At 38.7% G+C, this 14,703-nt stretch overlaps 1 protein-coding gene across 4 annotated transcripts in view; it reads right to left on the bottom strand.

Moving 5' to 3' along the window:
- ENTPD1 (ectonucleoside triphosphate diphosphohydrolase 1) overlaps positions 1–14,703 on the bottom strand; it is a 187,343-nt gene that overhangs the window by 109,837 nt on the left and 62,803 nt on the right. For all 4 annotated transcript variants that reach the window (XM_053582846.1, XM_053582845.1, XM_053582847.1 and 1 more), the window contains exon 2: positions 13,293–13,420. In XM_053582846.1, the coding sequence (XP_053438821.1) occupies positions 13,293–13,420 (128 nt within the window). The remainder of the gene's footprint in view (positions 1–13,292; positions 13,421–14,703) is intronic.

Below are 14,703 nucleotides of genomic sequence, written 5' to 3'. Positions count from 1 at the left end.
CCAACTTTTATGATAATATCCCACACCCATGATAACCCAGTAATCCATGAGTGAATTAATCCATTTATGAGGAAAGAGCCCTCAGAAACCAATCATCTTTTTTTTTTTGAATTTTGCTTTCAACTGGCTTTCAATCGTCTTAGTTTGAAGTTTAGTTTTGTTTTTCTTTATTTTCTTTTCCTTCTTTAGTGATTCTCTTGACCTCAGCCTCTCAAGTAGCTGGGACTACAGGAGCCCACCACAACGCCCAGCTTTTTTTTGTAGAGACAGGGTCTCACTCTGCTTCACTCCAGCTCAGGATGATCTTGAACATCTGAGCTCAGGCAATCCATGCACCTCAGCCTCCCAGAGCACTAGGATTACAGGCATGAGCCACCACACTCAGCCTACCCAATCATCTCTTGAAGGTGCTACCTATTAACATTGTTATTAATACATTGGGCATTCAGTTTCAACATGAGTTTTGCAAGGGACAAACCTTCTAGCACTGTCCCTTGAGACTTGGCTCCAAGACCACTTTCTTAGTGAAGTCTTTATGTGATCAGGCACAATTGGTGGCTTCTTTCTCTGAGCTTCCATAACACTGTCTTCCTATCTCTGTATTAATATGTCTCTGTTGTATTGAAATTTTTTTGTACAAACAACCATCACCTCCATAAAAAGCAATAGGTGCAGTGATACTTCAGGTACCTCTTTTGTCTCTTCACATCTTCTTAGATAAGTTTTTACTCTAGCCCGGTTGTATCTCATTATCTCTCTATTTCTGCCCAGAAGATTCTCTCATGCTGCCTAGTAGCTACCTGTGGGAACCACATAGCTCCTCTGACACGTGGATACACGTGCAAACCTGGAAGTTCCAGGGATTTAACACCCAATGGGGCAACCCTTTACTGACAGGGTTTAAAACCGGAGGATAAATCCCTAGGGCAGACAATTCTGAAGTGCATTCTCTCCACAGTCCTTCAGAAGATCCTGGCATGATAAAGTCTCAGTCACCCAATGTAGTCATTTGGTCCCAACTCCCTCGTGGGGTGGATTTTCCTCTTTCCCTGTTTCCTGGGGATCACTCCCCAAAACACGCATCCTGCATGCAATTCCTGTTATTAGGATGTATTGTTTGCAAAAGCTTACTAAGACAAATGCAAAGAACATTAATCATTCTGTCAGAAAACTGGATTCTAGTTTTAGTTCCACCTCCTCTTTAGACAAGAGAACCTTTAAGACTCTCATTTTATTATCTATAAAATGAGAATACCCTTTCATTTCTCATAGCACACACGGGGGGAAGAATGGAAATGTGTGTGGAAATTATTTATAATTGTAAAGCACCATACAAAGCAATGTTCTCATTATGCTCAAGGAGGAATTCCTTCACTATTCAACCTTTAAATGACAGAGCTCCTCAGGACAGTCCTTGACCCTTTTCCCACTTTATACGCCCACCCCCCAGATGTCCTCATCCATTTCTAAGGCTTTAGTACATCAATGCCAACAGAGACATCTTTCATCTTTGCTTTCTTGTTAGGTAACCACTAGCTGGCTATTGAGCACTTGAAATGTGACTCATCTCAATTTATGCTGTAAGTTTAAAATGACAATGGAATTTGAAGATAGTATGAAAAAGGAATGTAAAATCTCACTAACAATTCTTTATATTAATGAAATGTTGAAATATTTTGGATATATTGGGCTACACATTATTACAATTAAGTTTACTTCTTTCCTTCTACTTTTAAAATGTGGCTCTTGGAAAATTTGACATGTGGTTTGCATTATATTCCTTTTTATTTTTTTAATAGTACCTTGAGTTGCTATTTTAATTGTATTATATTCTATTGGGCAGTGCAGCACATATCTGCTCAGAAAAGAGGTCCAAATAGATTACCCAGCTGCTTTCCTTTTGGATGTCCAATATTCAAAACAATTCTTAAAAAATTGAACTCAAAACGTTACCCTCCTTCTAAAATTCTGTTGGAGCCTCTTGCTGGTCTCCTCCTACATCTGCTCTTATATCTCTCTCATTCATTGAAGCCACAGAAATCTTTGCAAAGCACAAATCTGACCATGTCACTAGATTCCCACTACTCTTAGGATTAAAACTAAAATCCTCAGCTTTTCTTGCAGGACTCTGCCTGCACCACCTTCCTCACCATCTCTACCTAACACACAGCCTGTTCATACTCTCCAATTAGTTTCTAGGAGGTGTCTAACTACTGCCTGTTTCCAGACTCATGTACTTGCTTTCCTTCTACCTGGAACACTCTTCACCCAGCTAACTTCCAATTATCCTTCAGATACTATTATTATTAATGTCATTATTTCAGATAAGACTTGCCTGGCCCCTAAACTTTCATTTGGTGGCATTTTATCACAATTATAATTAATAATTTATGTTATCCGTTTATTGTGTTTCCTACCCCTGACAGTAACCTCAACCAAATTGGGTAGCCTAGATGCTTAATAAAAACTTGATGATGCACAAATTTATAAAAAATGAATGAAAAACTGCTGAATGAGGTATGGTCACAAAGTTATATCATTATGTGTTTCTAAAACAAATATACAAGATACAAATATCCAAATAGACACTATCTTTTAAATGGTCATTTTTGGAAGCAAATATATTTATTCCAACAAACTACACAAAATAATTTAGTGGCCTATGATATTTGGGATGACCCTGGTATTGTTATAGTTTATAAACCATGCACAAAAAAGAATTCTCTTTTTTTATACTTATTCTAGATTTTTATAAAAATATTTTATCATATACCCTATTTGTTAAACTTAGTTTTGAATGATTTCAGAGTTAAATGCCCAATAGAACTTTCTGCAGCAACTGAAATGATCTTTGTTTGCACTGTCCAATATAATAGCGATCAGTCACATATGGCTACCGAGCACCTGAAATATGTCTCATGCAGCTGAGGAATAGAATTTTAAATTTTATTTAATTATAAATAAAGAGCAGCATTTTGATAGTGGTTATCAAATTCGATAGCACAGCTTAAAGCCATCACAGAAGACAAGTTCTGAAAGTATTTTAGGCCCCAAAATGCCAGGAATCTTATTAAAATTTGTATATAACTTCAACAAATGTCATATTTAAAATTTTCTTTGTGTAAAATAAATCAGGAGTATTATTATAAAGATTAACTTCAGAAGACAGTGCCTACTCTTAAATACTCATACTTTTCATTTAAAAAAATGCCAAGACTGGCCAGGCACAGTGGCTCACACCTGTAACCTTAGCACTCTGAGAGGGCAATGTGGGAAGATCGCTTGAGTTCAGGAGTTTGGGACCAACTTGAGCAAGAGTGAGACACCATATCTACTAAAAATATAAAAAACAAGCCAGGTATGGTGGCACATGCCTGTAGTCTCAGCTACTTGGGAGGCTGAGAAGTTTGAGGTTGCAGTGAGCTATGATAATGACATTCACTCTAGTTGGTGCTACAGAGCAAGACTTTGTCTTTAAAAAACAACGTAAGGGACGGAGACAAGATGGCTGACTAAAGTCAGGTTTGCACAGAGGATCCCATCCAGAAGAGAGTTAAAGGGAAGAAATTTAGCAAGTAACCTGGTGGTTTAGAGCTGCACCAAGAGAGAAGGTTGAAGAATGCACATCAACCCCGCTGAGGCAAGCTGTGACCCCAAGGATACAAACAAAAGGTACAAAATCCATCACCAAGCAAACAGGAGTCCTCTCCCCCATGAGAATGGCTCAGAGTGCCCCACAAACAAATGAGCAGAGTTCAAAGGTCCTCCCACTATACTCCATGGGAGAGACCCTCTAAAATCTGGACCTACCTCCCCTACTAGAGTGCCATGGCATTCTCCTGCCAGGCATAAAACTGTATAAAACTGTATATATTGTCTACCTGCAACTCTGAGCTCCCAGCACTCCCCTCCACTCTCACTCTGAGGTCTGGAGGCCTGTCCCCAAGAGTCCAGATTCTTGGGTGATTTTTCGAGGGGTGTGGACAGGGCCTAGACTACAGCTGGTCAGTGCTGACTCTGCAGCACTGGAGGGAGGAGAGGATGGTTGGCTGAGAGGGAACCACACTGGAGTGGCGAGGCGCAGAGCAGCAGCCATCTTTTGGCAACAATAGGGCCCACTCCCAGATATCCCGAAGCCACACCCCATGTCTCCCTGGGCAACCAGAGGAGGCCGGGCATCTACTCAGGTGGCAACCACCACGGAACATATCTGGGACGGAAACACAGGCCCCGTAAGTAAAGGGTTTGCCTGAGGCGGTACCGGCCTGGGTGTAGCACGGGGACTAGAAATGCATGCGCAGAGCTGGGAAGTTCCCAGGGTGGGGCTGACCCAGAGGACTGCTTTACTAAGCCCAAGACGCACCTGGCCCTCAGGAGATCGTCAGCCTATAGACAAAGGATACAGGAGGCTATAACTGACAGGTAACCGAATACAAACCTGCAGGAGCAAAGAAAGGGCCTGACGCGCAGGCTCTGGGAACTCAAAACAGATTCCCTTCTGCAGGGAAATTTAGCAGGAACAGAAAAAAATTCCTGCAAAGTTGTTCTGTCAGTAACATCAATAAGGGGTGGGGCTGGAACTGAGTGAACACCCCCCAGCCTCCATCAAGTGCCTGAGGTTGTCCGGCCTCACCTCCCCCTGCTAGACAGAGACAGAGTGCAGCGGCCTGCCTGAGAAGAAATAGATTTCCTTGTGATTCAGGCAGGTGCAAACCTCTGGAGTATCTGTTCACTACAGGCAACTGGGTCACAGCCCTGCGGGGCTATCAGTGACTGGATGTGACAGAGGTGCAAGGTGGAGAAGGAGGCATCAACCTTCCCAGACTGATCTATTTGCTGGGTGGGTGCTCCTGACTCCACGGAGCACCAGAGCAAGCCATATCTGAGTAGTCACCAGACCCCTACCATCCAGTTGTCAAGAGACCTTTTAAACTCTCCAACCTGAGACAGGTGCTGACTGAGACAATTGATTTGGACCTTTTGAACTGAGCCAATCGCCCAAGGACTATTCAGGTGGTGCCCTGGGTGTGTGGTTGTAGGAAGGTTTGATTTTTCTTTTCCAATTGTTGCCTGTGGGGAGCGGGGTGACTTAATTGCTGGTATTTCCCCATAGCTGAGACTTCAACCCAGAGTAACTGTTTCACTAGGGCTGAACAGAAACCAGCTGAAAACAAGACAGAACCACTTAGCCCCACCACAAAAAACAGGTCTCCAGTTTCTCAGGCCATAGCACTGTACAGGTCCTCAACAAAGCTCCAGGGGAAAAATCAAACGGTGTAAAACAATCATGGGGCGGAAACAACAGAAAAACTCTGGTAACATAAATAACCAAAATAGATCAACCCCCCCCCAGGAAAGATATGGCAGATGTAACTGAAGATCCCATTCATAAACAGCTGGCTGAGATGTCAGAAATCGAATTCGGAATTTGGATTGTAAACAAGATGAATGGAATGGAGGAAAATTTGGAATTAAGGAGCAATTCAAAAGTTGGGATTAGAAATTAGAGAAGAAATTCAAAAGTTGTCTCAAGAATTTAACGAATTTAAAGACAAAACTACCAAAGATTTTGACACACTGAAGCAAGAATTTGCAACCCTCAAAGATCTGAAAAATACAGTAGAATCCCTCAGTAACAGAGTGTAGCAAGCAGAAGAAAGGATGTCTGACATTGAAGACAAAGCCCCTGAACGCTCCCAAACTCTCAAAGACGAAGAGAAATGGAGAGCAAAAACAGATCATTCTCTCAGAGAGCTCTGGGATAATTCATTATCCACCTCATTGGAATCCCTAAAAGTGATGAAGTGGCCTCACAAGGCACAGAGGCCCTTCTCCATGAAATGATGAAAGAGAATTTTTCAACATGCCAAGAGATTCTGACATTCAGATAGCAGACAACTTCAGAACCCCAGCATGACTCAATCCAAATAAGACATCCCCCAGGCATATCATAATTAACTTCACTAAAGTTAACATGAAGGAGAAAATTCTGAAAGCAGCCAGACGCAAGAAATCCATTACCTACAAAGGGAAGAATATTAGAATGACTGCAGATCTCTCTGCTGAAACTTTTCAAGCCAGAAGAGGGTGGTTACCAACTTTTAATCTCCTAAAGCAAAATAACTTTCAACCCCAGATCCTGTATCCAGCTAAACTGAGTTTCATTTATTATGGAGAAATTAAATACTCTAATGACATTCATATGTTAAAGAAATTTGCCATAAGCAAAACAGCTCTTCAGGATATTCTCAGATCTATCCTCCATAATGACCAGCCCAATCCTCTACCACAAAAGTAAACTCACTCAGAAACTTTTGATCAAACTCCAGCTTCCACAGTGGCAAAAGGATTAAAAATGTCCACTGGACTTTGGAAAAACTCAATACCCAAAATTTTACCAGACTTACCAATATTCTCCGTTAATGTGAACTGTCCTCTAAAGAGGCATAGGTTAGCTGACTGGATACAAAAACTCAGGCCAGGTATTTGCTGCATACAAGAGTCACATCTTACCTTAAAGATAAATATAGACTCAGGGTGAAAGGATGGTCATCCATATTTCAGGCAAATGGTAATCAGAAAAAAGCAGGTGTTGCAATTCTATTTGCAGATATAATAGGCTTTAAACCAACAAAAGTAAGGAAGGATAAGAATGGTCACTTCATATTTGTTAAGGGTAATACTCAATATGATGAGATCTCAATTATTAATATCTATGCACCCAACCAGAATGCACCTCAATTTATAAGAGAAACTCTAACAGACATGAGCAACTTGATTTCCTCCAACTCCATAATAGTCGGAGATTTTAACACTCCTTTGGCAGTGATGGATCGATCCTCCAACAAAAAGCTGAGTAAAGAAATTCTAGATTTAAACCTAACCATCCAGCATTTAGATCTAGCAGACATCTACAGAACATTTCATCCCAACAAAACTGAATGCACATACTTCTCATCAGCCCACAGAACTTACTCCAAAATTGATCACATCTTAGGTCACAAGTCTAACCTCAGTAAATTTAAAGGAATAGAAATTATTCCAGCATCTTCTCGGACCATCATGGAATAAAACTTGAGATGAGTAACAAAAGGAATCTGCATGGAAGTTAAATAACCTTATGCTGAATGGAAGTTAAATAACCTTATGCTGAATGATAGCTGGGTCAGAGATGAGACCAAGAAGGAAGGAACAAAACGACAATGAAGACACGAACTATCAGAACCTCTGAGACACCGCAAAGGCAGTTCTAAGAGGGAAATTTATAGCACTGCAAGCCTTCCTCAAGAGAACGGAAAGAGAGGAAGTAAGCAACTTAATGGGATATCTCAAGAGACTGGAAATGGAAGAACACTCCAACCCCAAATCCAGTAGAAGAAAAGAAATAACCAAAATCAGAGCAGAACTAAATGAAATTGAAAACAAAAGAATAATACAACAGATCAATAAATCAAAAAGCTGGTTTTTTGAAAAGGTCAACAAAATAGATAAACCTTTGGCCAATCTAATCAGGAAAAAAAAGAGTAAAATCTCTAATCTCATCAATCAGAAATAACAAAGACGAAATAACAACAGACTCCTCAGAAATCCAAAAAATCCTTAATGAATATTACAAGAAACTTTACTCTCAGAAATACGAAAATCTGAAGGAAACTGACCATTACTTTGAAGCACGTCATCTTCCAAGACTTAACCAAAATCAAGTGGAAATGTTGAACAGGCCCATATCAAGCTCGAAAATAACATCAACCATACAAAATCTCCCCAAAAAGAAAAGCCGAGGACCAGATGGTTTTACATCAGAATTCTACCAAACCTTTAAAGAGGAATTAGTACCTATATTACTCAACATGTTCCAAAAGGTAGAAAAAGAAGGAAGACTACCTAACACGTTCTATGAAGCAAACATCACCCTCATCCCCAAACCAGGAAAAGACCCAACAAGAAAAGAAAATTATAGACCGATATCACTAATGAATATAGATGCAAAAATATTCAACAAGATTCTAACAAACAGAATCCAGCAACATATCAAACAAATCATACATCATGACCAAGTCGGTTTATCCCAGGGTCTCAAGGCTGGTTCAACATATGTAAATCTATAAATGTAATTCAGCACATAAACAAATTAAAAAACAAAGACCATATGATTCTCTCAATCGATGCAGAAGAAGCTTTTGATAACATCCAACATCCCTTCATGATCAGAACATTTAAGAAAATTGGTATAGAAGGGACAATTCTTAAACTGATAGAGGCCATCTACAGCAAACCCACAGCCAATATCATATTGAATGGAGTTAAATTGGAATCATTCCCACTCAGATCAGGAACCAGACAAGGCTGCCCATTGTCTCCATTGCTTTTTTAACATTGTAATGGAAGTTTTAGCCACCTCAATTAGGGAAGAAAAGATGATCAAGGGTATCCACATAGGGTCAGAAGATATCAAACTTTCGTACTTTGCAGATGATATGATAGTATATCTGGAAAACACTAGGGACTCTACTACAAAACTCTTAGAAGTGATCAAGGAATACAGCAGCGTCTCAGGTTACAAAATCAACATTCATAAATTGGTAGCCTTTATATACCAACAATAGTCAAGTTGAAAAAACAATTAAGGACTCTATCCCATTCACAGTACTGCCAAAGAAGATGAAATACTTGGGAGTTTATCTAACAAAGGACGTGAAAGATCTATATAAAGAGAACTATGAAACTCTAAGAAAAGAGATAGCTGAGAATGTTAACAAATGGAAAAATATACTATGCTCATGGTTGGGAAGAATCAACATTGTTAAAATGTCCATACTACCCAAAGCAACATATAATTTCAATGCAATCCCCATTAAAGCTCCACTGTCATACTTTAAAATCTTGAAAAAACAATACTTCGTTTTATATGGAATCAGAAAAAAACTCAAATAGCCAAGACATTACTCAAAAATAAAAACAAAGCAGGAGGAATCACGCTACCAGACCTCAGACTATACTACAAATCGATAGTGATCAAAACAGCATGGTACTGGCACAAAAACAGAGAAGTAGATGTCTGGAACAGAATAGAGAACCAAGAGATGAATCCAGCTACTTACCATTATTTGATCTTTGACAAGCCAATTAAAAACATTCAGTGGGGAAAAGAGTCCCTATTTAACAAATGGTGCTGGGTGAACTGGCTGGCAACCTGTAGAAGACTGAAACTGGACCCACACGTCTCACCATTAACCAAGATAGACTCTCACTGGATTAAAGATTTAAACTTAAGACATGAAACTATAAAAATACTAGAAGAGAGTGCAGGGAAAACCCTTGAAGAAATCGATCTGGGCAAGTATTTTATGAGGAGGACCCCCAGGCAATTGAAGCAGCTTCAAAAATACACTACTGGGACCTGATCAAACTAAAAAGCTTCTGCACAGCCAAGAACACAGTAAGTAAAGCAAGCAGACAGCCCTCAGAATGGGAGACAATATTCGCAGGTTATGTCTCCGACAAAGGTTTAATAACCAGAATCCACAAAGAACTCAAATGTATAAGCAAGAAAAGAACAAGTGATCCCATCACAGGCTGGGCAAGGGACTTGGAGAGAAACTTCTCTGAAGAAGACAGGAGCACAGCCTACAGACATATGAAAAAATGCTCATCATCTTTAATCATCAGAGAAATGCAAATCAAAACTACTTTGAGATATCATCTAACTCCAGTGAGACTAGCCCATATCACAAAATCCCAAGACCAGAGATGTTGGCGTGGATGTTGAGAAAAGGGAATACTTCTACACTGCTGGTGGGAATGAAAATTAATACATTCCTTTTGGAAAGATGTTTGGAGAACACTTAGAGGTCTAAAAATAGATCTGCCATTAAATCCTATAATTCCTCTACTAGGTATATACCTGGAAGACCAAAAATCACATCATAACAAAGATATTTGTACCAGAATGTTTACTGCAGCCCAATTCATAATTGCTAATTCATGGAAAAAGTGTAAGGGCCCATCAATCCACGAATGGATTAATAAATTGTGGTATATGTACACCATGGAATATTATGCAGCCTTAAAGAAAAATGGAGACTTTACCGCTTTCATGTTTACATGGATGGAGCTGGAACATATTCTTCTTAGTAAAGTATCACAAGAATGGAAGAAAAAGTATCCAATGTAATCATCCCTACTATGAAACTAATTGTGGCATATGTACACCATGGAATATTATGCAGCCTTAAAGAAAAATGGAGACTTTACCTCTTTCATGTTTACATGGATGGAGCTAGAACATATTCTTCTTAGTAAAGTATCACAAGAATGGAAGAAAAAGTATCCAATGTACTCAGCCCTACTATGAAACTAATTTATGGCTTTCACATGAAAGCTTATCCCAGTTATAACCTAAGAATAGGGGGAAGGGGGAAAGGGAAAGGAGGGAGGGGCGAGGTGGGCAGAGGGAGGGTGATTGGTGGGATTACACCTGCGGTGCATCTTACAAGGGTGTATGTGAAACTTAGTAAATGTAGAATGTAAATGTCTTAACACAATAACTAAGAAAATGCCAAGAAGGCTATGTTAACCAGTGTGACGAAAATATGTCAAACAGTCTATAAAACCAGTGCATGGTGCCCCATGATCGCATTAATGTACACAGCTATGATTTAATAATAAAAAAATAAAATAAAATAAATAAAAATAAAAATAAAAACAAAAAAATGGTAAAAGCTTATTTCATTTGCAAGGCCAATATAATACAGAGGCACAATAGACTTGAAGAAGACCATTGCTAATAACCACAAGAATTCACTGGTAACACAGAGCTCAAGTGTATAGACGATTTTGCCTCCTAGGCAGTCACTCTCTCCAATGATGCAATACTGAACATGTAAAAAGGTCAAATCAAGAAGGAAATCATGTGTTTTTGAAGCTGGTAAACAAATAGCAGAACCAAGATGTCAGCTGTGAGTGAAGTTTTGCCAAAAGAACCAACATCACTCAATATTAAAAGGCAAGCAAGAGACCATTGGCAATAAGATAGAATCAGCCTCTGTTCTAATAAAGGAGCTGCTGTATACAACCCTATTGAGTTGAACTAAATAAAAGGATACCACCCATGCCTCCACTATACAGCAAATGATTTGAGTGGGTGGCAAAAATTTCAGAGACCTGGCATTTGCTTATCTTTCTAGGCTCACAGTTCACTATCATCAAATACAACAGAATATACTTCTATATATATGAAGTCTGACAATTAAATTTGCAAGCTCATCCTAGAGTAAGTGCTACATACCTCATTGCTGAATATCACCATTGTCATCTTTGAAGTACTTCCCTTAGGAAACCATTCACTGACACCAGTGCCTAGTCCACCCTTCAAATCAATGTTGGAACTCTTTCTGGAATGACCATCAAAGTTACCATCACATTACTCTTGATGTCTTGAATGTCATCAAAATTTTTTCCACTGGGGGCCAGATCAAGTGAGGTAAGTAGAGAGAGTATTTGTTTACTGGCTAAAAACTCCCTTACAGACAGTGCTGTGTGAGCTGGTGCATTGTTGTGATGTAAAAACCATGTGTATTGGGCAGCGCTTGTGGCTCAGTGGGTAGGGCGCCGGCCCCATATACCGAGGGTGGTGGGTTAGAACCCAGCCCCAGCCAAACTGCAACAAAAAAATAGCCAGGCATTGTGGAGGGTGCCTGTAGTCCCAGCTACTTGGGAGGCTGAGGCAAGAGAATAACCTAAGCCCACAAGTTAGAGGTTGCTGTGAGCTGTGACACCATGACACGCTACCAAGCGCGATAAAGTGAGACTCTGTCTCTTAAACAAAAAAAAATGAGTATTGGCCAAGATTTTCAGTTAAGATTTTCCTGTTTCTCTATTGATGTTTACTTCATCTGCTATGCTTCTCACAGTCAGCCTATGATTCTGATGTACAATTCAACGAATTTTTGCAATGTTTTTTCAGTTTTGCTTGGTACTAGTTACCCTGACCTCTCTTCATCAGTGAGGATTTTCTCCCCTCACAAAACATTTAATCCATCTGTATACTGCTGTTTTCCTCATGGCATGGCATTATTCCCATAAACTTGGACTAACATGTCTCTGATTTCACTTCCATTCTTGCCAAGTTTAACAAGAAATTTCACATTTTTTCCTTGCGCTAATTCAAGCTCCAATATTCTCATGACAGCACACAAAAACACACAACAATAATGAATACACTCAGCAAGACACTGCCACTTGTCAATACAAACACAAATGAGAGACATTGATATACCAAGATTGTGAAACCTTACTGAGTTGTTTTTACAGTGCTGCCAATGTAAGCACCATGTGGGAAGTTCATGAACTTAATTGCCATGCCTTGTATATTCTAGGGTCTGGGGTCAAGTCAACTTCTGGATCTGTCACTATGTACATGTTTGCATGTGCTCATTAGCATATTGGTATCATCTGAGTCCATGTAGATTTGTTTACTATAATTTCAGTGAAAGTTTAAAAAGGGATATTTATAATATAAATTTATATTTACTATATGCTTTTTAATTAACAGATTAAATAAAATAATAACCATATGATAAGATACTTATGAGGTATTCATGTCTGAAATTTTACTTTGATGAACTGGAAAGAAAGCAGAAATATATCACAGAAAGTTAATGAGATTTAACTAGTTTTTCAAATGCAAAAATTTCATAGGAAATCTTCCCATCCACGAATTCATTTTAAATAACTGTACTTGACACATGTATGTATTCTCTGGTTCTTTTTTATTGATTTTTTTACTTTTTAATATTTTAGAAGATAAGAAACATGTCTTTTCTATAATCTCTAACTTCTAAAGTGGTTTATACAGAGCTGTCCAATAAATTTTAGTATTTTGGTTATAGTGATAATATTGGAGCAAACAGAACAAAGAGTACAAATTTGTGATTCACACATAATAAAAAAATGAATAAGAAGTACACAGAACTAAAAAGTAGCATATTGATATAGTATAATAGATCTAGATGAAGTAAATAAAACATTCATCTTGTTAACGAGTATTAATTTAATGACTTTGGTGAATAATCATAGAGGCAATTATCTTCCCACCCCTATCTGATTCAAGGGATTCTTTCTTCCAGAATGAGCATCTATTTCCATTTTACTTCTGTAATCCAATGGGTATTGACTTGTTCCTAGGCTACTAGAACCTCCATTCCACCTGTATGATCTGGTTTACCACAATCCTGCTTTTCTTGCCCCACACAGACCCCTTCTTACACACACACACAAAGTATTTTATTTACCTTAACATTTTCTGGCAAAGGTTTGTTTTGGGTCAGTCCCACAGCAATCAAAGCTATCACAGCTATGACACAGGAGAAGCCAAGGATGACCAAGATATTTTTGGAGCAAAATTCCTTCACTTCTGAACCTAAAACCAAAAGCAAGAAAGAAAATATCAACAAGAAATCAACAAATACCAATCTTCCTCACTTTTCGGTCTGGTTTTATAGAAACTATATGGAGACATCAGAGGATAAAAGTCAATTTTTATCAATGGGCCACTTCCAAAGTAATTGGGAAGTAATTCAAGAACAAAAGAATTTGTCTGTATTGTGACAAGGCCACGGCTGAATTAGTGGCTAGTAGCAAGGAGAATGGACGAAATTAGGTCAGTGATCAGGTATGGAATGAGGAGAAAGAAGGGTTCCAGCAGTTTGTTTAATAGGTCAAATACACATATATCTATCAAGATACAAGTAACGATAACCAAAGGGGGGGAAAAAGGATAGCCATCTTCATTTTCAAAATCTACCACAAAATGTTTATGATATTAAAAAGTATTAACAATATATCATTAAACATTAAACCTCACCAACCCATGATATTTCCTGGATTGACATACCTCTGGTATTTCAACCATCCTTACATAGTAAGCAACTAGAAATAGCCTAGAGGCTGAAGAGTTTTTAACATTTCAGATCATTGTTCACATTATCTTATTCTGTCTTTAAGTCTCACTCTTCCATGGAACATAAAAAAGGTCCAACAGCAGAATTATATAAAAGGCAAAAGTGACTTTTATCAGATATGAACAGATTATATAGAGGAAGTAAAGAGAAATTAAATGATTGCACCATTCCCTCCACTTTGACAACTTAATCTTTTCCTTTCTCAGCTCTCCAAACTATTTCCAAACTTCTAAGCTTTGTGGAAGAAAGGTAAGCTAAAGTGATAAATAAGCATATTGAAATGAAATGGGTTTTCTAGAATAATTTGCACTTCTCTAAGGATAGAGGGTGGAATCAAAACAGCTGAAAGAGGAGCCCAAGTCTCTTTCTTCTTTCTTTCTCTTGGTCAATAGCAGCCTGCTGGGCACTGAACTGGGAACTTCTTCCTCCTCAAGGTCTTGAGCAGAAGCCAGGACTATCTAAAGGACTATAACTATGTGTGGGTCTCCAGTCTGCTCTACCCCTAGGATCTTGAACTAGTTTTTACCAAACAGTAGAAAATTTAGAGGAGAAAAAATTTTAGCATTACCATTAACTACTGCTTTCAAATAAAGAACAGTAGACAAAATATACAGCACCTCCCTGCTTCTCCCTTCCCCAAAGACCTCCATTTTGTTCAGATGCTTGACTGTCCCTCAAGCTTAAAAAGAAAAGAAGTCCACAAATAAGTGATTTCAGGTCATGATAAGTGCTAAGAAGAAAC

This window comes from Nycticebus coucang, chromosome 3, assembly GCF_027406575.1.
Source record: "Nycticebus coucang isolate mNycCou1 chromosome 3, mNycCou1.pri, whole genome shotgun sequence".
In the NCBI taxonomy this organism is placed as follows: domain Eukaryota; kingdom Metazoa; phylum Chordata; class Mammalia; order Primates; family Lorisidae; genus Nycticebus; species Nycticebus coucang.
Note: the sequence above shows the minus strand (reverse complement) of the source record. Positions and strands in the feature narration are given on the sequence as shown.